We start from the raw sequence: 25,652 nt of genomic DNA, 5'->3' as shown, positions 1-25,652 counted from the left end.
CTGCTCTTGTATATATTGTATATATTTCATTATTTTCTTTTTATTATTTTATTAGCATTTCATTAAAGCCGTTTAATTTCCTGTAAACTCCTAAGTCCCTTTCTCTCAGGGATGTTCCTTCCCTCATGGGAGACGCTCTCCCTTCTCTGAAGCGCAGAGAAGAGAGCATCCGCCATTCGTTTCAGTGGCCAACCCGGCCCAAACCACAACACCACCTTACCGCAGTACGGGCTGCAAAGAGCCAACATCGGGGCACACTCCAGGCATCCGCTTGTGCTCTGCACCCCACCGCAGCGCTACAGGAAGGTATTAACCAGGAGTGGCTACTCTTCTACGGCACAGGTTGTAGGCACTGCAGTTAACAGGAATTAGGACAGAAGGTGTTGCCTGGTTGACATAAGCACATAGGATTTGCGCACACTTTACTGTATTGCCATATTTTATCCTGCTTGTGTTCCCTGACTTAATAAGATGAAGGGTTACAGGTAACAGACAGAAAACACCGGTTCCCCCCACACAGCCCAAGCCTGCAGATGCCCCAGAAGGTGCGGGGAAGCCGCCGCACAGCATCTGCCCCCGCTGCGCCTCGGGGCTCTTCAAGACGGCTGCACCCCCACCCTGCGCTTGCTTGCCGGGGACGCTGCGGCACTACCCTGTGACTCCGGCAGCGGCTGCCCGCCCGGACAGCCACAGGGGCTTAACACACAGGGCCGCTGCCACGGCTCCCAACGCGGGGCCGCCGCCGCCGCCCTCCGCTCTGACAGGGCCCGTCAACGAACTCTCGCGAGAGTAGGGCGGGGCAGCGGCCGCCGTTGGGACGCGCGCCAGCGCAGCGGCGGGAGGCACCGCCGCGGCCTCTGAGGCCGCTGTGGGGCCGGGGGCGGTTCCGCTCGGCTGTGGCGGGCGTTTGTCAGCGGCCCCCTCGGAGGTCGGGATCACGGCGGTGCCGCCGCCCGGCCGGGATGCCCTGTCCCGCCGCCCGGGCGGCGGGACGGGACGGGGAGAGCCCCGGCGCCGGGGAGGAAGGCAGCTCAGTAAGTCCCCCTCAGCGCCTGCGCTTCGTCTGAGGTGGTCCCACATCGTGGGGGAAATGGGCTGTAATTCATTAGAAGCAGTTGCTTCTTATCTTCTAAAGGAAATCCGTGAGCAACCCCAGTGACAAACCGTTTCTGCGGGCACCCGAAATGCATCGCAGGGCGTGCTTAATTAAGCGCAGTAAAGTAAAATTGGGGACCTTGCTGTGTATGGCACTACCCAAATCCCTGTCCTGAGAGCTCATCCCTGGCGCTACCCGCGTTACGGAGAGCGGCACGACTCTTCGTTACTGGGCAAAGTCAAGTCCTCTACCTCCTCTACTTTCGGATTTTATCTGTGTTTTGGTTTGTGAACTGTTTGTTTGGTTTTTTTCAGTTCCTGACCTGTAATAATAAAGCTGATCAGCTACTGGACTAGCAGATTTTTAGAAGCCTGGTGTTATATTTGCAAATGTGGTGAATGTAAATAGGAGCAGTCAGTAAAGCTGGGAGTATTTTTACCAGCTGTGAAATGCATTTGATCTTACCAACATTTATTCATATTTCAGGGAGGAAATTTGGGGTTTAATTGAATGTGATGTTAATGAACGGGGACTAGATTGAAAACCCAGGAAATAAATGTTTTATGTTAAAGCACCGTGAAGGGGACAGGCATTGTTGTCTCTGCTGCCTTGCCAATGTGCTTCCAGTTTAACCCAGGGTAGTTGGTTGCTTTTTATGGCCCATGTATGCTTTGGTTGCGGAGTGGTGCTTTTTTAATTTTTGCCAAGTGTTATGCCTTAATTCCCTAGCATGAAGTTCCTCACCTCCCTGTCCTAGTCCTTATTGCTTTGGGGTAATTGTGCCATATGTCTGGGCTGCCACCAGAAGGGCTGTCCTAGCTATTGGTTTTCATTGCCTCTCCTGCTCTTACATCAGTAGGCTTGTTTGATGAGTGGGATCAGAGGGCTAATTAATGCAGCTGAAAACCAAACATTTTTTTCTTATATCAGTAGGAATACTAGAACTGCAGAAGAGAGGCACTGGGGGAGCAAAAGAGGACAAGTGAAAGCATGTCTCCTTTGAGAAGCAGCCACCAGGAATAATGACGAGAGTACAGGACCATGCAGATTTGGCCTAATTCTTACTCAGGCCATAATGTAAACCAAAACAGAGGCAGCTTTTCTCTCTGAAAATAAAGAAAAGCAAACTTTCATGCTGTGGACTTTTGATTTTATTTTAGTATTTTAACTTTTTTTTTTTAAGATGAAGACCCTCCTAACTCATTTGTGACAGAAGCCAGTCAGCAGTGTGCTGTTCTGACAGGTTAGGACCCTTTCAATTATTCCCCCGATCTTCCCTGCAAGACCACAGGGTGGAAGAATAAGGGGAAGGAGAAAGGTGTTAGTGTTCACACAACACTCAAGCTCTAAACAAAACTGGAATTAGATCTAGTGACATTTTGTGGTTCTTGACCTAGGTGAGTAGTTATCTCAGTCCCATTTTGCAGCATGCCCTTGATCACCAATTACCGATTTGGCATTATAATAGCCAGGTATCCCTTAGAGTTAGGTATCCACTAGAGGTTAAAAATGGGTTAAGCAGGTTTATTTTTCATTCTTTTACTTTTCACATATGATGTCATCTGCGCTCGAAAACAGATCCTTCAGGTGAAGCGCTTTTGCTTATTATGTTACTCTGTTGTGAGGCGAAGTAGGTCTAGAAACAAGATCTAAAGCTGATCAGAATTTTTTTCTGGTAAAATAACTCCTACAGGTTCTGGTATCTGATTCAGATCCAAAGCACATACAAAAAATTAATTTCCCATGAAACCAAACTCCCATCTTTTGACCTGCTCTAAGCCGATAGTACAAAGGACAGGGAATGCTTTGAAAGGGGATCTTTTCATATCTATGACAAAGACAAGTAATTTTCTCAGGGCAGTGTTGTGGTCAGTGCACAGTACCAGCAGTCCCAATCATCCAATTACTAGATTTTTTCAAAGTCTTTTCTCTGCCTGTCATGTTTTCATTCAGGTGGCTTCTCATAACTTTGAAGAATTCCTTGATGACAAGCAAAGACCCACACACACCCTCCAAATGTCTCTGTTGCTTTACAAAATTCGTGATAGCATCAGGTTGTTACCTTTCCTGTCATGCTAGCCAGTACTATCTTGTTGCATACACTCGATGTGATAAGTTTTGTGAGAATAAGCTTTGTTTGTTATTTGTATAGTATTGCACAGCACAGATTTTGACTCAGACATTGAGATTGTAAGCCCTGCCATAACACACTAGTAATAAAAACAGTAATAATAAAAGGTGCCAACATTTTCTATAGGAACCCAAATAAGCTATTTCCTGCTGCATACTTGATGTGCTTCGTGGTTTAATGAATTAACTGTTCATTCAATGCTCTTTTAAATTCAGTGTGATTTATAGGATGGAGCATTAAATTTACATTTCAGTGGGATGTAATTTTATTGTGCCATTCTTAGTTATGTTGATTTCATAGATAATCTCTGCAGCCTGTTTCCACTAGAGAGACTGATGTGAGGATTCTTTCACTTTCTTACAGATTCCGTTTGTGCTCATCTTTTTCCAAGGGCAAAACAGATTCTATTATCATCTGACTTGGAGACAGTTGTACCCCACCCTCAGGAGCCTCAGAATCTTGATGACTCGTTGCTGGCCAGTCAGTTTTCCCTGGTGTACTGGCCACACCAATGTGAAGTCATCAGGGACAGAATTGAGCACATTGGTAAGTTACTGTGTTATGCTTAAAATCTTGTATATGGGCAAAGAGGAAGCACACCTTATATATAAATAAAGCCAAGAATTTATTGTTAGTATAAGTGAAATCCTAACAGGCAAATAATTATTAGTCCAGATGTTATTGCTACAGAAAAAGAAAAAATATTAATGCAGTCACATTTGTTATACATGTGCTTAATCCGCACCCTTTTCCTGGCTTCCCCTTGCACTGCTCCTCTAGGTCCTAAGGTCAGTGGTTTCATTGCAGAGACGTCATTCTGGTGGAGGGGAGGCATTGTTTGTTGCAAATTGTCAGCCTCTGGAGTCCTTTGCTGGGAGAAATACAAAGTTTGTATTGGTGATTTCTTCTTCCCCACTCTCGGATCCAGATAACTCTAGGGTCATTTTCATATGTTTGCTAGCTTTCTCTTACACCTTTCTCATTCTTTGTCGGTCTGCAGCTCCATGTTACATCTGAATTTACCATATACAGTGTTCTTTACATGTGTTAGATATTATTTCCTTTTTCTCTTTGTTACCCATAAATGAGTTTTGTCCAGGTCTAGGTCTGCATTTCTACACAGAACAACTCCTTGTTACTGCTGTCTGTATAAGCTTATGGTTGTACCACGCAAAGATAAACAAAAATAAAACACATTAGCTGTACATACCTGGTCAATTATAGAAATTGCCGTCACAGCTAAATTAAGTGAAACAAAGCTGCAGGCAGATAAAGAAAAGTTCAGACAGAGCAAACCTGACAAGCCTCAGTCCTGAGGTCTTGCAAATTCAGTACAATTCTCATGTCCTTTTACTAGCAATGTCAGTACTGTATTTCAGGGCTATATGGTTAAATATGAGTGTCAGCTAATAACTGCTTTTATGCTGTCTGTACAAAAGTCATACTGCCAACCTATTACGAGATAGTGAAGACTAACAGTCCCTGTGCTTTATAGATACAACCAATTGCAATTTGGAAGTAATCAGTAGAAATCAGAAATGCACAGAGGCGGGACTGAGACATCTATGCCCTTATTCTGTTACCTTTGAAAATAGATCCCAGTATCTTGAATGGAATGGGATAGGACTGCTGTGAATATTACAGTAAGGAAAGGCCTACTGTCAGAATGAATTGGTGTTCAAGAGGTCTTTGACACGCCAGGCAGATGTCATGCAACTTAAATGGAGATGCTGCATTATAACCATGCAGTGTCTGTGTGGTCAGCAATCAATGACTTCACTGTGTAGTTGGAGCATCTGTTTTCTTAATGGTACCAATGCTGTCTAATGTTCACCATTGTCATCCTCACTAATGGTAAGCAAGCTGTACAAGGAAAATAGGTATGCTTAAACAGCAAAAATTAGTCCGTGCAGATTGATATGTATTTTGGTTTGGAGTTGTAGTGAAGATTTGTTCACAGATTCAAAAAAATGAGGTTCAAAAGGGGGCTTCCCTATTCCTTTATGTGCAACTGGTGTAAATAGGATGAACCACTTTTCAATGTGTCCTTCATATTATAAAGACTCTAAACCAATCTTCCTGCTTGTACTTCTGTGTATCTCTTCTTTTTCAGATTGGATACCCACTACCCCTGAGCCCTTGTACACTCCAACAGGTTTGGAGGTGATGCCGCCATACCAAACTCCTGACAAAGGCACTGTGATTTATCTAGGAGAAGAAGGTGGGAACACCCTGAGAAATCTTGCTGTCAACTGTAGGTAGATGAAGCTCCTGCTTTGGTCTCCTTTATGAACCTAATTCAAAGCCTGATGAAATCAATATGATTTTCTATTGTTATTTTATGGCACTTGGGAATAAATTATTTTCCTATGGATAGGGAAGGAAATTAGTTACACAGCTGTCTCATCATCCATAAGTTCTGCTCATACTGTTAATTATCTCAGAAGTCCAGCTTAGCTCAAGCCATTGTTCTCAGTGAATAATATTATGAACCAACCTAAAATTAGTTTTTTGTGAAAATGAGTGGAGAGAAATAACTTAACGCCCAAAAGAGAAAGTGAAAAAGATGAGGGATGTTTAACTGCAGGTTCAACACTAAAGTCTGTGTTGAGAGAAGATTTTATTATCCTCTTTGCTATAGTGGTTTTGCCAAGACTTCAAAATAAAATCTGGCCAGATTGGATCAGTGCTTGATTACAGGCTCCTAAGTCTGGCAAGGATTAATTGGACAGAATCGAAAGGAGTTAGTTGCCTTATTTCACCATCGCCAGTTGATAATTAGAGTTATTTATTCTTTCCTGTGTGTGCTAAGTTGATCCAGTTTCCTTGGATGAACTTGGAACTTCTGGCAGTTGTTGATTTTGGTCTTTGGCTACTTCTTCATAGATAAAAAAGGATGATAATAATTTTGCAATCCTAGGATAACTAGATGTGGCCACAAAATTTGCAGTAGCACAAAACTGAAAGGGAGTTGGCATCCTTCTTGAGGTCAACACAGTTGATAAAAGCTTGCATTATACCGAAAAGCACTGCTATTCTTAGACATTATGTTTATTTAGAAATTAGCTACTTCTGTGGTATGGGTGTATTAGGTTTCAGTAATAAGTAGGTTGATACATTTGGTGGCCAAGAAAACTGATAACTGCTGTGTGATTAGGAAGGAATTTCTGTCTCTGCAACTGGACCTGCTAATGTATTGCAAGGGATAAGATGTGGAGGAACACTCTGAATCCCAGCTCCCCACCTTCTTGAAAACAAGGACGGTGATTTCTGTTACGGTCCTTGAGTTGCCGTTCTTTAAAAATGCAGCTTTCCACATCCTTTATTAGTGACTTGAACGTCACACACAGGCAATGGGAAGTGGTTCTTATTTCAGCCGTACAACTCTCTGGCAAAGTGTGGTTTTGCTGTCATGGTTCTCAGACTTTGTTAATGAAACTTACCAACCAAGGAGGTGAAAACTGCTGTCTTTAAATATGGCCAGTTCTCTCTGCTCCTGAGGAAGGATGTTGTGCGGGTAGTTACAGGCAGTGAGCAATTCCTGGGCTAGCAAACATAAGCTGCAACAGAATATGAGTGCTTGCCCTCGCTGTGAAGACTCTGTATCTAAACATATGGATAGCAATAGACGGTATATGTTCACTACAGGTTGAGTTTTCAAGTGACTGTAATTGTATGTTCACTGCCTTGAGTGTGCCGCTTTGCCTCCTAGCCTTGGGATTGGCTGATAGCAGGACCTGCAGAGAACTTCAGAGCCCTGGAACCTTTACTTCCCTTTCCCTGCTTGCACCAGGGAAAGTAGACTCCTTGTGTGAACTGGGCTGCTGGGCAGTGTGGCCATCTGGGGGACAGGAGCAGGTGGGAGGAGGAGGAGAACTTTGGAGCCTCATGGAGTTCATCTTCTCTTTTCTGTTCCTGGGACAGAAACCTCCAGCTTGTTAGCTTTGCCATCTAAGTGATATAGAAATAAATATAATTTTTGAAACCCTAAAATCCTCCTTGCAGAGAAGCTCTGTAGGGTCAGACAGGCATCTGCACTTATGCAGATTTATAACCTGAGTGCCACAGACTTTGGCTGGCATGTAATGAGCCATCGCATCCTGTGGGAGACAGCAGCGGCACTCTCCTCGTTCCCACTGAATTTGAATTTTAATTCAGCAGAAACTGGGAGTTACTGCCTGTCTGGAAACTACCTGCTGCTGAGTTCCTACAGGCCTTCCTAAAATCTGATTTGGGAGAGAAAAATACAATCCAATGATGACTCCCGTGCAGAAACATCAAAGTACCATGACAGAGATCTCAGATATTATTTGTGCATTTCATTCTGTCGCATTTGACTGATACAGATATTTCCAGAAACAGTTTTACTGGATTAACCACTGATACATTTTTCTTCCTTAATGTTAAGGAAGAGCATGAAGAGGAAGAGAAAGGTAGAGAAACTGTGAATGGGATTTCAGCTAAACAAAGTAATTATTCAAGTGGGTATTCCAGCTAGCAAAGCTAACAGCCCTTCTCTAATGAAAACCCCTATGGGTCTAGAGTAGCTTCAATTATGAAGAATAATACACTGAATATGGCATCTTTTACATATGGCAACAGTGATTCAATGAAGATTGTAGTAAAAAGTTCAGTTATGCCTCTGTAAGCCTCTTATCTGAGAAAAAAGTAGCAGAAGAGAGCAAAAGGAGATATGGGCTCAAACTGCATGCTAAATGTGATGTGAAAACATCACTTGCAATATAAAAGTGATTGCTGCTGGGTCTGGGCGTCATCTTACTTCTAGACTAAAATAATTGAATACAGAGAGTGAAAACCAAACTGATGGCAAGAGTTGTGTGTGGCTACATGTGATTTCTGAGTAGAGAAGCTGCCCATTTGACTGCTGAAAAGAACTGGGGGACCTGAGTCCTAGAGTCTTTCCGCCTAACTCAGTTGCTTGGCCTAAGTACAGAGTATGAATTGCCCTTTGCTCATGCAGAGAGACACAGGAACCTCCAAGACAGAGTCAGATCTTAAGCTGGCTGACATCCGTAAGGTTCAGTGGGAATGGGCAGCAATATCTTTGTATAATTTCTTTTACACTTACCTAAGATATGCTTTGAAGTTCAGCTCCGTGCAGTTGTCTGTTTCTAGAAAGAATTTGCAGAATTTGCAGGTATTCTCTAAAATGACTCAGGCTGAAACGAAAGACATCTGTTCTGCTCCTTCCCCTAGCTAACAAAAACTCCTGCTTTACGTCTTCCCGAGTGCGAGGTCTCTGCCCCTTGAAGCAGATCCCCCACCAGAAAGAGGACAACACACTGATCTTTGAAGCACGGTTTGAGAGTGGGAATTTGCAGAAGGTGGTCAAAGTGTAAGTTTCTAATCTTTTCTACTTTTATTAAGATGGAGTTATTACCAGAGTGGTTATTATGAGCAGCCTGCTATCAGTTTCTGAGCAGGATGTCTTACTCTGGATTTGTGACTTGTTTTACATTAGTTGAATAAGCTTCAAAAGTAGTTTCAGGTAACCTTCACATGATATGGTCTGATAGCCATTCCATAGCACTGAATGTTTTCTATAGGTGATAATCATCCACACAAACTCAACACATTTTCTTAAGCACCTCCTTTTAAAGCATAGTGTGGAGAACATTTTTAGAAGTCCTAGTTATTATTAAAAGTCCTAATGAAGACAGCAGTTGCATTATTGACACATTCGGTGTGATTAGGCATTTTTTCCTGGCAGCTGCGTAGACTTTGATTTATGACGGTGTAATTGGATTTGCACCTGACTCACTGCGCAGTGCTTTTTCATGGCAGTCCTCGTTATTTGACACTGCATCATACTACAGTGCTAACCAGCATCGCAACTGTTTGTCTTCTTTCTGCCTACCAGCAATGAATTTGAGTACCAGCTGACCCTGCGCACCGACCTCTACACAAGCAGATACACGCAATGGTACTACTTCCAAGTAAGCAATATGCAGGCAGGGATGCCATATCGCTTCACTATAGTCAACTTTACCAATCGTAACAGCCTATATAAACGTGGCCTGCGGCCACTGTTGTACTCAGAAGCCGATGCAAAGAAACACAGGGTTGGCTGGCGAAGGACTGGAAATGAAATCAAGTATTACAAAAACAATGTGGGCCAAGGTGGACGTCAGTATTTCTCGCTCACTTGGACGTTCCAGTTCCCTCATGACCGAGACACCTGCTACTTTGCCCACTGCTATCCTTATACCTACTCCAACCTACAGGAGTACCTGGTGGCCATCTCTAAAGATCCAGTGAAGTCCAAATTCTGCAAGATTCACATCTTGTGCCATTCACTGGCAGGAAACATAGTGTATGTTTTAACTATCACCAACGACACCAAAAGTGGCAAAGGCACTGAGAGGAAGGCTGTGATCCTAACTGCCAGGGTGCATCCAGGAGAAACTAACAGTTCCTGGATAATGAAGGGCTTTCTGGATTACATTCTTGGCGATTCAGGCAAAGCTCAACTGCTGCGGGACAATTTTGTCTTCGAAGTGGTACCCATGTTGAATCCAGATGGTGTGATTGTGGGAAATCACCGCTGTTCTTTAACAGGTCAGGACTTGAACCGCAAATACAAATCTAATGTGAAGAAATGTTATCCTTCCATCTGGTATACCCGAAACATGATCAAAAGGTAACCTCGTTTTCTTTACCTTTAGAAGAGATGATTTTCCTTTCCACTGTCTCTTTGTTAGTGTGACTTCTCTGTCCCTTGTGTTTTGGTATTGTTTACATCTTTGCCCTGTACCCAAGCCTTTCTGACTGTTTTGTTTACGTTCAGTTGCATTTCAGAGTGGGTTATTTTTTCTTCAGTATTGTGCAGGTTTTCATTTAATACCCTTTCTCCATCCCTGGTAATGAGTTATATCTCCAGAGTAAAAGAGTTTTCGTCAAAACATTTTCAGCATATGTCGTGGTTTAGGCCAAATCCACTACTGGGGACCTGGGGGACCCCAGATGGAACCAACAGATGCTACCCTCTACCCCTCTTCAAAGAGAGAGGCAGAGGAGGAAAAAGAGACTTATGAGTTTAGAAGGAACTAAACTATTTAATGAAATATTAATAATAAAATAAAAAGAAATAATGACAAATATACAAAACTGTATCAAGCTCCTAAGATGACAATCACGTCACCGGCTGGCACTGGGGCAGTCCCAGACTGGACTCAGTGACGGACGGGAACTGGATTCTGGATCTGGATTCAGGATCAGGATCACAGGCAGACGAACAGAGTCCTCCTCAGACGTCAGCCATTGAAGGAAGAGCTGACCCTTTGATCCCTCAGCTTTTATACTGAGCATGAGGCAGATGGGATGGAATACCCTGTTGGTCAGTTTTGGGTCACCTGTCCTGTCCACTCCTCCCGTCAGTTTTGGGTCACCTGTCCTGTCCACTCCTCCCTGCAGGTGGGACCCCACTATGCTTTTCTGCCTCCGACCCTCCAACGGGGCAAATAACAAAGTTGTTTGGCCTTGGCTGTTATAAAAATAAGAATAAGCAAGAGCCTCTGTGCATACCATGCCTGGGCATCAGCTATAAACAATTGGTCTTATCACTCTGAGAGAGTGAACACTGTCTGCGCAATATGCTGTTAATTTCAGTAGTTAGAAGAGGCCCAGCTAAGAAGCGAAGTTACTGAACAAAATCTGTTTTACCTCAAACCAGGACAGCATATTTCTCCCCACTGTCCTTTGCCAAAATCTACTTCTCAAATTCGTTATTTCTCTCATTTACTTCTTTTCTGGCATACAACGACATCCCAGAATGAAGTTAGGTTGAGAATAGATCCCAGATGTCCATTTGACAGCAAAGATTGCCAAGTTTGCTGTAGGTTTTGCTACAAATATGTTTGATTTTTTTATGCAGTCTTCCAGTCACAGAGACATTGGATATAAAACTAAGCCTTCAGATATTAAACTAAATATTCAGTAAACTAAATCCCTCTGGTTTAACTTCTGTAACAAATTAATGCAAACAAGACTCTCGTGCAAAAAGCCAGTGTCAGAATTAGTACATTTAATGTTTTTCGTCTAGTTACAGCCTGTTTTAAATAAGATCTGTGTTCTTTCAAATTAATGTTTTGGCATGTAGATCCCTTACAGGGGATGAGCACTGCAACCTCTCCTTCTTTTCCATGAGAATTCCTCTCTCTCTCTTACTATATGGAGATAGCCTCCATTTGTGAGTGCCCTGTAATTAATATTAATTATGTCTGCTGAGGTGCTACTGACCTTCAGCCTCATATTCAGCCACTGTCAGCTGAGACAGATATGTTTATTACTGCTTCCTTCTTAGTTCCACTGTGGTTTTCCAACTCCTGCCCAGTAAAGCCCCAGGTGACAAGCTGTGGTGCCATCACATCTTCCCTGTAGAACTCTGCTTCGACACAAATTGGGCATCAGGTGTGGGTTGCTAAACCCCAATGTGTCTACCTGCAAATTTTCTTTAAAAATTAGTCGGTTAAGCAATAATACATTGCAGAACCTTGGCACATAATAAAAATTGATATCTACAGTTTGATAAAGTAGATAATATTCACTGCCGTTTATGCTTCAGTCTCATAATTGTACAGCATGTGTTATTCAACACATGTATAAGAGTGAAAGAGCAGCAGGTAAGAATAGCAGGTTTCAGCTGTACAACATGCTCATATACACATCTGCAGAGCTGGATGTATATATAACCGAGTCTGAGAATTAGAACAAACACATGGACAAAGGCTGATGATGCATACACTGATATCTTATTTCCATGCAGTGACGTTTTATTCTGGAGAGAACTGAGCAGTTTGGCTCTAATCTAGCTCACTCAAGGTTTAACTCAGAGCTCAGAATGTGAAACTTCTATTGATTTCTTGCTTTTTAAGTTACACATGAGCTTCAGCATAACTTATTACCTCAGACTTATTTCTGAGCTAGAGAAAAAAAAAAACCACTTTTAATGAAGTATTCTGTGTCGTCCCGTATTACAGAGTGATGGGAGAACGTGATGTTTTTCTGTATTGTGACATCCACGGACACAACAGGAAACAAAATGTCTTCATGTATGGTTGTGAGAGAAAGCAGGAAGCAAAAGCACCATACGTGCATCCACGTATCTTCCCATTCTTGCTGAGCAAGAGCTGCCCAGATAAGGTAAGCAAACATCTGGCTAGAAACTTACTCACCTAAAAATTCAAGCACAATCTGGGATTCCTAATTTTTTGTTAAGCTATCACTAAAAGACCACACTTCACCCAGTAAAATAATCTTCAAATGGCTAAAACTAGAAATGGTAGGAATGTGAAATTTTAACTCCTTTGAAATTCCAGCACCCCAAAATGTATCATGCTGAATTGGGACATAAAGTTAGCATCTTTTAAACATTTTTTTTAAAGAATGAAAAAAAAACAGAACATCAAAGTAACATTGTTTTAACAATGTCAAAAACTAATATTAAGTATTTTTTACTCGTGTATTAAATGCAGATTTAAAACATATTGTAGAATTAAAAACAAACAAGTAAGCAAATAAAAAACTAAATAAGAAAAATGTTTCTCCTGATTGAATCCTTTTGAAAACTTCTGTTGAAAATTGTGTCAAAGTCACCATGTTTGTGTAAGATATTTCAATTAGGAAAAAAAAAGTTCAGTAGGAAATGACGGCTTTTAAAATATGTCGTTTTCCAATAAAATCTGACTGCAGTAAGCTTCTTTTGAACCATAAAGTTGCAAAGGCTCAGGAATAAAACACCACACAAACTAACCTATTAGATGCCATTGCATACTTGGAGCTAATGCTATTTTCCTCAGGTATCAATGATAAGGTGGTTGTGAGCTCCAGATCAGTTACATCAAATTGTTGGTCCCTTAACTCATGAGAGAAGAGCTATTCCAACTTTTTAGTAAATACACGTGTTGGTATATAACAGGATTTGTGGTAACTCAGCTGGTCAGCTGTCTGTGTAGGATGGTTTAGAAACAGTAAGTACAGCCTCATTAAAAAAATGTTTGCAGATGTCTCAGAAATCCTTAAAGTAAAATAAACTTTTAATCAAAAGGCTGTTATTTCACCTACATTTCTATAACAGTAATAACAGTATTCTCTGAGCTATGTGTGCAATATTCAAGTAGAGTGAAAACTCACAATTGTTTACCTGGTAGATAAGATATTAAAAAACTTGCAGGATTAAAATGAAATTATTGCATCTTCCTGTTTACTTCAAAGGCTAATGCTGTACCTATCTTTTAAGTTCTCCTTCCGAGACTGCCGTTTCAGAGTACGAAAGAGCAAAGAAGGCACAGGTCGAGTGGTAATGTGGAAGATGGGCATCAACAACAGCTACACTTTGGAAGCCTCTATCTGTGGGTCTAAGTTGGGTGAGACAATTCGCTGTTGCTATTTAGTAGGAATCATCACATAAGACCTTTACTTTTGTTTTCTCATGGAGGATGGTAGCTTGAGCTGCTGTGACCTTATTGGTGTTCTGTCTGATGGTTTAAGGTAAGAGTTGGAAAAAACACTAAAACCAGGGCATTCAACTAGCAACCTTTCAGGACACCGCTAGCATTATTGCATATGTATCACAAAACAAAAGCATTAGTGGATGGCAAATTAAAAGCAGTAACTAAACCCAGTTGCATTTTTAGGAAATTTTGTAATAGGGAATCAGTTAACTATGCACTATGGTTAATCCCCTCTGAGTGGATAGATTTGTTCATGTAGGCAGAATAATGACCTGTAATATCACCTATATAAAACTCCAGGAGTCATAGACCTGTCTGTCATCTGTCAGTGAAAGATATGTGAGTTTGCAGTCAGCTACTGAAATATCACAGATACCTAGCAGTCAGCAGGATGACTGACATTTTAATTTCTGTCTTGATGCTGCAGGCTGCAGACAAAGCACCCATTTTGATATGAAAGACTTGGAGTCGATAGGACAGCATTTCTGTGATGCTCTCTTGAAGTACTGTGTTCATAACAAGGAGGTAAGAAAAGTCCCACCAAGGCCTTTTCTCCTGCCTCAGTTCATCCTACTGTGACAAAACATAATAGTGTATGGGGTTTTAGCAATAATAAGTTTGATAATGGCTTTCTTTAAGCCGTAAGCTAAGTTTGAGCATGTTTGGGACTGAACATGGCTTTGGCCACATAAGAGCCTGATTCTCTAAGGCTACACCTGCCGATACCTATAAACACCAGTGTACGTTGCAAAACTATTAAATGGAGTTTCACTAGGTCCTGTTCTGTAACTTCTGTGCTGAAACATAGGCAAAGACATCTTTCATACAATGAAATTGTATGAATCTCATTCGTGCATCTTTCTTCCAATGAATTAAAGTGCTTTTGCTGGTTATATACTAGCAGTAAAACACGTCAGAGTGATACTGTTACTATGTGAAGAAAGTAACAAGAGTCTATCAAATTAATTTAAAAGAATAGTACTTCACAATTCCTGCAAGAAGTTTTTTACTTTTTTTCTTTTCATGATTATATGATTATATGGGTTTTCCCATGTGGATCTACTTCTGTGACTAATTAAGGTTATTAAATCAAAAGACTTACTAAAATTTCTTTTGTTGCTCTTGATGGAAGTACTTAGACCCATTTGAAAAAGGTGAATAGTAAGGAATATCACAGGTACAGTAGAGTTTTTGATAGAAGTTCATGCTGGAGCTGTATGTAGCCGTCAACACATTTACCTGATGTTCAGCCTAGAAAACTGTGTGGCCCTCAGCTGTAAAATAGGACCATTGTTATTGTTTCCTAGAGAAAGCAAACTGTCATTTGGAAAGAAGCCACATTAATATTTTGATGGGTAATATTATTTTTATGTACATAAACATTATAATGCTGGCTGCTTTATTAATGCTTTCATTCACTCAATAGGTAGACCAGTGATTTGCAAGGTTTTTGCATTTTATGCCAGTCTTTCTTTCCAGAAGCCCGGACATCAGAAAAACAGAGCAGTGGCAATTAATACTACTGAGAAAGCTTGGCTCTCCAGGTTCCCAGACTAAAAATAAACAAGCCAAACTTGAGTGGGAAATGAGGTCCCTTGTCAATATGATAAGTTTGTGTCCAGGTTCATAAATATTTGCTGAACAGAACAGCAGAAGGAATTCAGTCTTGAGCAGCTTGCTTACATGTGTTCCTTCTGGCATTGTGATTATCATGTTTATTTGCAACTCTTTTTTTTTCATAACTGTTAATACTCCCTCATGAATCAAAATGGTTACATACTATTTTCTGTGCAGAAACAAACCAAAATATCAGGAGAACATTTTCAAAGCATTGCTACGGACAGAAGTCATGAAAGCAAAAATGTGAGTATTTTTCATCCCAGGAGAAACATGTTGTGCCCTTTTCCTGACCAGAGACTGATACATGACAACTTTCAATCACTGTAACTTTGGACAAACACTTTTGTCACCAAAAGCTGCTAACCCAGAATGCCCATTGTTCTTTATTGTCTATTAAATCCAGGAATGATGTATCAACATCAAGTCTAGGGCAGGAAAAAATAGTAAAGTTATGTTTCATGAATATATTATTTGATACACTTAGATCTTTCTTCCAAGGAACGAGCCTTACAGCTGGAGATTATACCAGCTCTTCTCAGTCTCCAAAACTACTAACACCTCACTGCCTCAGTTGGACATTTCATTGAACAAGCCTATTAAAACATTTTCTATTGTGTTTTCCAGTCCAGAAGAGTGCTGTGAAAAGAAGAGAAAGGGAAGGGTCACAGGACATTCTAGGGAAATGGGCAGTAAACTTTTTAATTAACTCTGGGATCATTTCCAAGCCCCAGCTCTGAAATACGTGTGCTGGCAATATTCGTAAAGCAGCATCACGCCCCTTCCTACCGTTCAGTGTGTGTGATTTGGTACTCAGCATTAGCTGGCCTAGCAACTACCATGAGATGAAGTTTATTAAAAGGTCATTGTCAGAATAGTTGGAATAAGACCTAATCTTTTTTAAAGCACTACTTCTCCATTATTGCTGTTCAGCATCCTATGTAACTATTTAGAAAATGTGAGCCTTGTTGTAGTTGTCAAACACTTAAAAATCTCAGATGAAAACAGTGGAGTCTAATGTTATGTTCCTACTTCTATGAAAAGGAATTTGATTTAAATATTTTTTATAATGCTGAGCACCAAACAGCTTGCAAAGTTGCCACAGATGGAAATACTTGACACAGTTATGATTTAACAGCAATTCAGAATTTAGTAATGATTTAAGATAGATCAAGAGGTTGAATTTTAGCACTTAATCATTAACAGGTTTAGAGGTTTACAAAGTGAGTGAACAAAATAATTGAACAGCAACTTAATTACAACTTCAAAGATGGCAAGATTCACACTAACTTACTGTAAGGTATTCCAAATCAATACATATACATATGGGTAAAAGCACAGATCTCAAATTAATACATATACATATAAGCAAAGCGTATAAGTATGTGTGCGCACACAAATACACAGGTCTCCGATTGCTGGAATAAGGAATTTCTTAATAGCAGGCGACTCTAACCAGCCGACAGGTACCGCTTTTAACTCATACGTATGCACAGACAAACAGAAGAACATCCACATCCATAAAGCTAATGTGTCTATCACAAACATAGGTGGAGAGGTGGATGGAAGAGAGGCTAGCCTATAGTCAAATTTTCCCTTTCCCAAGTTTAGGGTAAATACTCACGATGCATCCGTGTTCCTCAGTGGGCAGTAGTTGAGGTTCAAGAGGGATTCTCTCACCTTGCCCTTCTAGTCCTCCAGGTGTCAGCCTGAGCAGCATCCCGACTCAGGGGAGATACTGGCCACAGCACACTGCAATCCAGAAGAGCTCAAAAGTGTCTTTACTAGAATCGCTATTTATAGGATCTGAGATAATTTACTTTCATCAGGTACTTTTCCACTCCGGCCCAGCTCGGACAATGGACTATTCTGGTACTTCCCACCAGTTACGCAAGCCCAGAACTAGCTAGGTCGTGGGGTCCTGGTATTCCCCCCCTCCCCAGGCTGTGGCCACAATCCATATGTTGTCGGGAGTGATCAATTATAGTTACTGTCTTCAAACAGTAGGAGCCATGGGGACCAGGCACACTATTGCGTTGTGGTCTGTTGCTCTCCACCTTTTCTTTCTTTCATGTTAGACCATTATGTTATGTTCTGGTCCATTGTATTATTATGTGGCCCAGGCAGGAAAGAAATCGCGCCAAGTACCGAGTGGCCAAAAGGTGGGGGAGGGGGAGTGTTGCACCACCACAAAAGTGAACACAAATTGCTGAGTTTTCTGAGCTTTTGAAAATCAGGCCAAATACTGAAAGCCTAGCTTGCCTTCTGTTTTGCTTGTTTGGGGTTTTTTTGTGTTTTTTTTTTTTAAAGAAAGAAAGAAAGAAAAAAAAAGCCTGATCTTTACAAGTTAACTGTTCTCCCATTAGTTATTGAACCCTTTCCAAGCTTTTCCTGTCATAACCTCATGTACACTCCTTGAACAAACCGTGAAGTGCCTGATCATAAAAATGATAATACATTTTTGTCATTCATTCTTTTGGAACTTAATAATAATTCATGCATGTTTCTATTCTGTTTCACAGACTCGAGGCCTTGAAACTCAACATAAGATATTTCAGGTACTTGACCCACTGAAAAGAGGTAAACATTATATCTTTGTTTAATTCTTAAAATCCCAATAAGCCATTTTTTGTCTATAGTCTCAAACCTCAGTAAAGAGTATCTCCCAAAAAGATAAATTCAGAGTTCTTTGGCTGGGATTTCACTCAGTCTCAGCATTTGCAATAGCTCACTTTTCTTTAGTTTAAACTGTCTTCATGACATTATTACACTCCGCTTTACTCACTGGGAACAATCTCACTGGAGAATAACTGAATCAGAGGTAAATTCCAAAGAGCTGAAAAAATATTTTTCCTATTGGCAGTAGGGTACGCACATTTTAATAATGTGCTTATTTGGTCCAGAGAGTCTAGAGTAGAAAACATTCATTGAAGTCAAACAAGGCAGCCCAAATCCTACAGAAAACTGGGATCAACCAGAACTTTTTGGTTTCAGTACAGACAAAATAAAAGAAGCAAATGTGGAAGCTAAGGAAACAGAACTGGAGGACTGCAAGCACGAGGAAATCTGGGAAAGATTTAGGTGTCAACGTGAGCAAGTAGCTCAACATGACTTAACCTCATACTGTGCCACAAGGACAAATACAGGTTTTGCGTATGTGAAAATAGGAGGGAAAAGCTATCTTGACTTCTTTGTAGAACTTCTCTGAGACTAATACTGAATTATTTTGACTTCTGGTGTCATCATTATTTTAAAGAATTTTTTAAAAAAGAAGAATGCAAAAGAGAACCCCTCAAAGTATGTGAGAACTGGAGACAACCTCTTGTCATGACACTTAAGACAGTTCAGCCACTTTATGATTAAATGAGATTTTATGGGATGGAAATTGTCTCCTAAAATATAAGGATGTTCTTCAGTAGAGTAGTTGAAAGTAGCAGAGATAGCCTCAGTCCGTGAAAAAGAAAGCATGAGAAGCTGTGATTGCAATTGATAACAAACAAATTTTCTTTAGAAATAGGAGATGCAGGTTTTGACAGGGAGTCAGAACACGCATTAGTGCAGAGTCCAGGAGATGTAGTGGGTTCTGTGTCCCACCTCAGTCCAACACACAGTGTACAACAGGGTCCACAGAAAACTGAATGAAATTGCTATCCTATTTTTCATGGTAGGTGAAACGAATTATGAAATTATCTGTGGTTCTTTCAGGCCTTAAAAATCTGGTTTTCATAAACTTACACTTTTAATGTTTCACATTAAAACAGAATAGGCTTCTTAGAGAAATGTGGAGTTTATTCAATTCAGGAGTTTAAGGGTAGGGTTTGGTAGAGTTTTAATAGAAGACATTGCTATGGACAGAATACTGAAAAGCAATGGAATTCGTTATGCTTAGTGTTAAACTTTGTAGCTTCGCAGATACCCACAAAGCCATGAAACAGCCTGCTATCAAGCATACAAAATCAACAAGTTAATCTATGAAAAAAGTAGCAAAGTAGAAATGTACTGAACACAAAGCTACCTGTCCTCATCCCACCGTGCCATAAGTCAGCGTTCATTGATTTTAGCCATTATTATAATTTTTATTTATTCCAATAAACACTGTGTTAATTACAGCATCGTGTCATTTAGGTTCTCACAGCTCGTATTATTGGCAAAATTTTGCAAAGCCAATACTACATTTCTCTTCAGCTCTGACCTCTCCTACATAGTTAAACAACCCTCATGAAATATTCTGAGAATTACAAAAAGAAAAAAAGAATTTTTCTCATTGATATAAGAGCTTTAAAATCTTTTCCAGATGCCATGTCAGCAAATTATACAGAACAGTACTCCAGCCGTTGTTTTCATGAGCAGAGGTCTAGAATTCCTCAGTGAGGACTGGATGAGAAATATTAAAGTAGTCATACGTATTATCAGTCTTTTAATATAAATCTGTGAGTTTCATAGATTCATAGGGAGCTGTCACTGATCAGTTAAACACAGGAATGCGAGAACTTATTTTCTGTCTACGTTAAGGATACTGGAATTTATTCTCAGGATGATCCTTATTCATGTGATTTTCACACTTTAGGTGCTGAAAATCTAACAATGTCATGCTGTAGTGCTATGTTTTAGTAATGACTTCGTGCTTGGTTCTGAATTCCTGTCTCGTTTTTCTCAGACATGCACCCAGAGTTATTCTGCCTTATGACTACTTTGGTTTTGTCTTGGAGAACTTAACCAGAAAAAATAAACAAAGTAGCATGGTAGCTAGAAAACTAACAGATTAATATTTGGTTTGGGAAAGGGTTTGTAGGAAGGATATGCCTGTGATAGGAGAGGTGTGGATTCATTAATTGAGGGGATCCTGTGTTTTTAATGTATTTTTTAAACCTACATAAATATAATTGGAAGGGTTTCCTGTGTTTTGCCTTCCTTACTTTTATTTTGGTCAGGTGGGTTAAATATTATTAATGAAATTCTATATCAATAGTATAAAGAACCTCTTCATTTAGAATAAAAGGAGCTTCAAAATGTTGTAAATATTATTTATGTCCAAGGGACATGCCTCCCCACAGACTGTCAGACCTGGTTCATCTCAGCCCTTGATCATGGACTTTACCCAGTAGTTTCCTGCCTCACCATACCCTGCAGGTGAGGTATCTGCAGTGCAGCACTAAAGCCAGTTGCAGCTAACCTGGTCCACAGATGGTTGGTAAGATGCTTCTGCTGGGTCAGGTCATGCTGAGAGAGAGGCCAGGGGCTTGGGCTGCAGCAATGATTTTGCCACCTGAGGAGATGTGTTCCTCTCCTGCCATCAGTGCCGGGGCCATGGGTTCACAGGTACCGAGGCACTGGAGATCCATGTCTTGAGAAAAAAGATACATGAGCCACCTGCAGCATGGAGGGAGGGATGAAGTTAAAAGTGACTCGCCCTCTGCCAGCTTTTAAGTCCAGGCACAAATCATTACAGCTATAACTGGCTTCTGTGGAACAGGCAGTCCAGTTAAGTACAGTTTAAGTACAGTACTGTTAAGTACATTTAAGTGTTATGACTGATGAGGGCTTGCCTGTGAAAGAGGGGATAAATAAAGAATGAATTTTTAAATGTTTTTGCAATCCTGGATGACTGTAAAGCACTTTCTTCCCCAGCTGCAGCTGTTCGTTCCTAGCTATTGTGTACCATACCCAAGGGTAAAACTGTAACAGATCACGCTTTCCTGGAATTGACGTTGCTTAGAGAAAGGAAAAACAAACACAAAGCAAAACAAATCCTGGCTCTAAGTATTTTGTTACTGTGTTTTTTAGATCCAGACTGGAGTACCATCTCACAGCCTGTAAAACACTTTATATCCCGTTTTTCTCCTTCCTACTGCTTTTTCAGAGATGTCATATCATTAGGGTGTGTAGTGAAGGCAGGTGCTATACATGTACGTGAGAGGAAACAATTTCTAGCCAAAAGATTGCTGTCATTCAGGTACTTTCATCTCACCTGCACCGGACCCCTGTTCCGCTGCTGCCTGAATGCAGTGGCACCACCTCTCTGGAGGCTGCCACACTGCATACAGCTTCCCTGGGTGCTGGCACTGCTCATTCCCCGGGGCACCTTGTTCTTACACAGCCACCCACCCTGCAGTAAGCACTAGCAGCTCAGCAGCTCATGAACACATCTCGCCTGTCAAGATCAGTCAGGTGGCACCAGCTCTTCTTCTCTCCCACTCCCATCCATGTTGCTGGACCAGTGGGGCTCGACGAAGTACTCACACTCTGGACATGTCTGTTCTGACTCTAGTCCAGTGCCATTTGAATGTCAAACACTTGCTTTCCTTGGAGCAGACACTGGCATCCAGAACATGTCCTTCAACAGAGCTGCATGCTTACCAAAACAAAATAATCATGTTGCCTTTGGCACCTTCACTTCCTGATTTACAGTTTTATGCATAGTGGAACAGTTTCAATGGGAGCTACCTAGAGTGTCTTTATCCCAAAATAGCCTTTATTGGGCAATAGATGAGGAAGCAGAGGTGGGCACATGAGTTGGAATCTGCTCAATAGGAAGAAAGTCTTAATCCCCACAACTAGTCCTCTGAGTAAATGCTTTGATGTCCAGCAGTGTCTGCTTACAGTAACTGTATCAGCCTCAGTCAGTTATTGAGTCTGAACTGGCCAAGACAAAATTTGGGTGTTTCAGTGTGCTGTTTATTTTTTTAAGAGATCTGAAATGCACTTTTTTCTTCTTTTTACAGTAAAATTGCCAATTACAGCCTCTGTCAAACAAGTAGGAGGGGATTTCAGGTAGGATACTTTATATTTTACAGGTTTCTAGCATTTTTCACAAAGCAGGAGTGAGAGAATGCCCATCCTCATTTCTCTACAAATCCACTCTCCTCCTTTTTGACATGGACCTGTTGCAGCTAGTCCAGAGGAGGCCCACAAAGATGATCAGAGGGGTGGAGCACCTCTCCTATGAAGACAGGCTGAGGGTTGGGGTTGTTCAGCCTAGAGAAGAGAAGGCTCTGGGGACACATAGCGGCCTTTCAGTATCTGAAGGGCACCGACAAGAAAGCTGGAGAGGGACTTTTTACAAGGGCATGCAGTGATAGAACAAAGGGTAATGGCTTCAAACTGGAAGAGAGTAGATTTAGATTAGATATTAGGAAGAATTTTTTCACTGGTGGTGAGGCGCTGGAACAGGTTGCCCAGAGAAGTTGTGGACGCCCCATCCCTGGAAGTGTTCAAGGCCAGGCTGGATGGGGCTTTGAGAAACCTGGTCTAGTGGGAGGTGTCCCTGCCCATGGCAGGGGGGTTGGAACTAGCTGATCTTTAAGGTCCCTTCCAACCTAAACCGTTCTACGATTCTGTGATTTTTATGCTCTGACATTGTGCTTCATTGTTTTTCATTCAGAAACTAGACCAGCTGTCCTTGGCCACTTCATCCCATGGTTGAAGCTGCAGTGGAAGGTGATATTAGGGAAACAGAGAATCCTCTTCCCTCCATCTCATCTGGAGCACCAGACCCCCTCCATCAGCACATAGCTGAAGCTCCTTTCCCCAGCCTTGCTGTACTCACTAGTGCACAGGCACTGATCTGGTGCTTTTCTGGAGGAAGGGATGATTGCTGCTGCCTTGGCAGGGAGGGAGAAGACAGGGCATGCACCTACTAAGAAAAAAGGCAGAGGTGTGAAAATAAAGGCCAAGCCATGCTAGGTGGCACAAACAGTCCAAAACAGACATTTACTAGTTTAGAATGGTTGGATGTCTTAAAATCACAATATTGTGATGGTGCTGGTGCATAGCTTGTTGCTAGTGCATTCCCTTCACTTCTAGTTTCTGGTGCTTTGGCGATGAGCAATGAGGTTGTACACTCTTAGAGGTGTGCAAGGCCCCGTGGCAGTAACACTGGTGGTCAGCATTGATTACTTTCATAAGTACCCACCTACTGTTTTGTGTCTTGCTGAGCGCCCGTGTCACTGTTGTTGGGTAACGGAGCAAAGTGGAGTTAGCTAGCTAGTTAGATTGCAGCAGATATTGCCACAAACACCTTATGAAATAATACATATTAATTTGTTCACACTAAATGATTTCAAGGACTCCTGCTTTGCACCTTACAGGTCAGACTTTGCTACACAAACTTGAAAATTTTAGGCTTTCCCCTGATAAAAGAGGAAAGGAATATCTTTGGTGTCTGTCCTTACTTCTGTGATGATAAGGTAACCCTCTGCTGCTTCTATGATGGGTATTTCTGGCTGACTCAGAAGGGATAGTGGTATAGTGGCTACATGATATTGGCAATAGTAGCCTTAAGACAGTATGATGGCATTGGGGTTTTTTGTAGTTTGAAATAAAGTACATTACTTCTTTGGGTTTTTTTTCTCATATGATTATTAAGAAATGCTTCAGACTAAAGTAGTAGGAATTTTACCTGCAAGGATTTCCTGTTCTGTGTGGTTATCTTTATGTACATCTAGTCATGAATTTCTGTGGAGATAAATTATTTTCTGACCTGACCTCTGTGTGTTTTAGCTCTGAGAGTCTCACCCATGATGCTAAAGGCAGTCACGAAAAGCCATCTGTGCCACAGGAGGCAGGAAAAAGTGTGTGCCGTGATACAGCCCCATCCACGAGAGAAAATTTCCGTTCATCCAGCTTTAATCTCGTCTCCAAGAAGATGAAGCAGCACAATGGCAAAAGTGTCTCCAAGTCTACAGAGAAGACGTTTCAATATTTAAAAGGTTTCTCAATTATTGTTCTATTTGAAATACTCCAAAGAATAGGATTTAGTTCTGTTTGGTGGGTTTCTTGGTCTAGCTAAGTCAGGGTACTGAAAGACATAAGACAGATGGTAGCAGTACATTAGCAGTGCTGGAAAACTCCTACCTGTTCAGCAGCAGCTGATACAGATGTCAGAACTGGTATCACGGAGCTTCCCAGCTGAGACACTTAGAAGCTCATTAACCTCTTTGTGAACAGCCTGGGGAAAAGAGCTTGGAAAATCTCAATGTAATAGCACAGGATAATGCCTCTGACCCTGCACTATCCTCCTGCAGTTCCTGGTGAGAGAGGCTCTAGCCATCAGTTCATTGCTTTTCATATCAGTGTGCCATAAAGGGATGCATGGTCTAATTCTGTGAAATGTTGCAATTAGCCTTTCCGGGGGGGGGGGTCAATAGAATATCGTATCACTGGAGCAATAAAACCGGGTCCTGGGCCTATGGCTGAAGTTTCCGCATTTTAGTACAAGATTTTCAATCATGCTGTGGCTCTCCTTTAGTAAAGGAAATGTTTCTGCCATAATACCACAGTTTCTTGTGAAGGAAACCAAAGTAATGTACTTTTTTAGTAAGTAGTAACTCCATAGTGATTGATATGGATTTGTTTTTTCCTCCTTTTTGGCTCAGGTCGTGATCATAGTGCAAAGAGCAATTCAAAAAAGGAAGAAAGGAAAATGAAGGAGAGGCTTCCCTCAAAAAGCGCAAGGCCCAAGAAAACCAGGACAGCAAGCCAAGATGTAAATTTTGGAAAGAGTAAATCCTGCCAGGCACAAGACAGACCACAGTTCTCTCTGCCATTACTGCCTTCAGCAAAGAACAGACAACATGTTGCAAAATATCAGGGTATATTTTGGAGCCCCAGTTCTTCAGCCAATGAAGGCATATGAAAGTGTCATGTGTCTGATTTGCTTAAACAATTGCCAAGATTTTGGTTATGGATTACGACTCTACCAGCAAGGGAGTAGATACCTGCAGAAAGCAAAATTCTTCTTGCGCTTTTTTTTGTGAAAAAATCCTTCACACACATTGGCTGATGTACACATGAATTTCTCTCACCACATGAAGAAGTATCCCAAATTCTAAACCAGTTCAGTAGGGAGTCTGTCCTGAATATAAAGTATCATTTGTCTTAAACAATATATACTGGTTTTGTGAGGCAGACTCCACTTCCAGAAAGAGCTCTGTGAAGAGCTGAGGCCAGCAACCTCCTCGTGACAGCTACAGGAAGAAAAGCATAGAGTTGGTTTCATTTCACTGAGATTTATTTACTTTTAGTTGTCAACAAATTACAGATGAGAAAAAAAATAGTCATTTTATGATTTTTTCTGAATAAAAGTGATTTCTAAACAATGTAGAAAAATACGAAGTAAACTTCAACCTCTCTTCTCACCTGACTATGGACTCCCACAGGGATCCCTCGGGTCTGGTACAATGAGGCAGTACCAACAATAGGTAAGAGGTTTTCTGAGTAACTAGAGGGAACACAGTTCTGCTGTGGAGATTCCCTCTGGAATGAGGACCAGGGTCATGACCAACTTCTGGGAAGCAAGTGTAGTAGTTTACTTCTAAAACAGCAGGCTATAATAAGC

At 41.2% G+C, this 25,652-nt stretch overlaps 1 protein-coding gene across 1 annotated transcript; it reads left to right on the top strand.

Moving 5' to 3' along the window:
• Positions 1 to 533: 533 nt before the first annotated feature.
• On the top strand, positions 534 to 24,950 carry AGBL3 (AGBL carboxypeptidase 3; the record flags this gene model as incomplete). The annotated part of the gene is given in 15 exon segments (XM_082495971.1): positions 534 to 545; positions 794 to 987; positions 989 to 1,034; positions 2,279 to 2,339; positions 3,591 to 3,773; positions 5,341 to 5,448; positions 8,445 to 8,583; positions 9,109 to 9,888; positions 12,227 to 12,389; positions 13,486 to 13,612; positions 14,127 to 14,224; positions 17,839 to 17,896; positions 22,039 to 22,087; positions 23,816 to 24,024; positions 24,691 to 24,950. Coding segments are annotated over 15 exon segments (2,487 nt in total).
• Positions 24,951 to 25,652: the final 702 nt, after the last annotated feature.

Source organism: Vanellus vanellus, assembly GCF_965231255.1.
Source record: "Vanellus vanellus genome assembly, chromosome: 1".
Classification (NCBI taxonomy): Eukaryota; Metazoa; Chordata; class Aves; order Charadriiformes; family Charadriidae; genus Vanellus; species Vanellus vanellus.
This window is presented reverse-complemented; position numbering and strand designations above follow the sequence as displayed.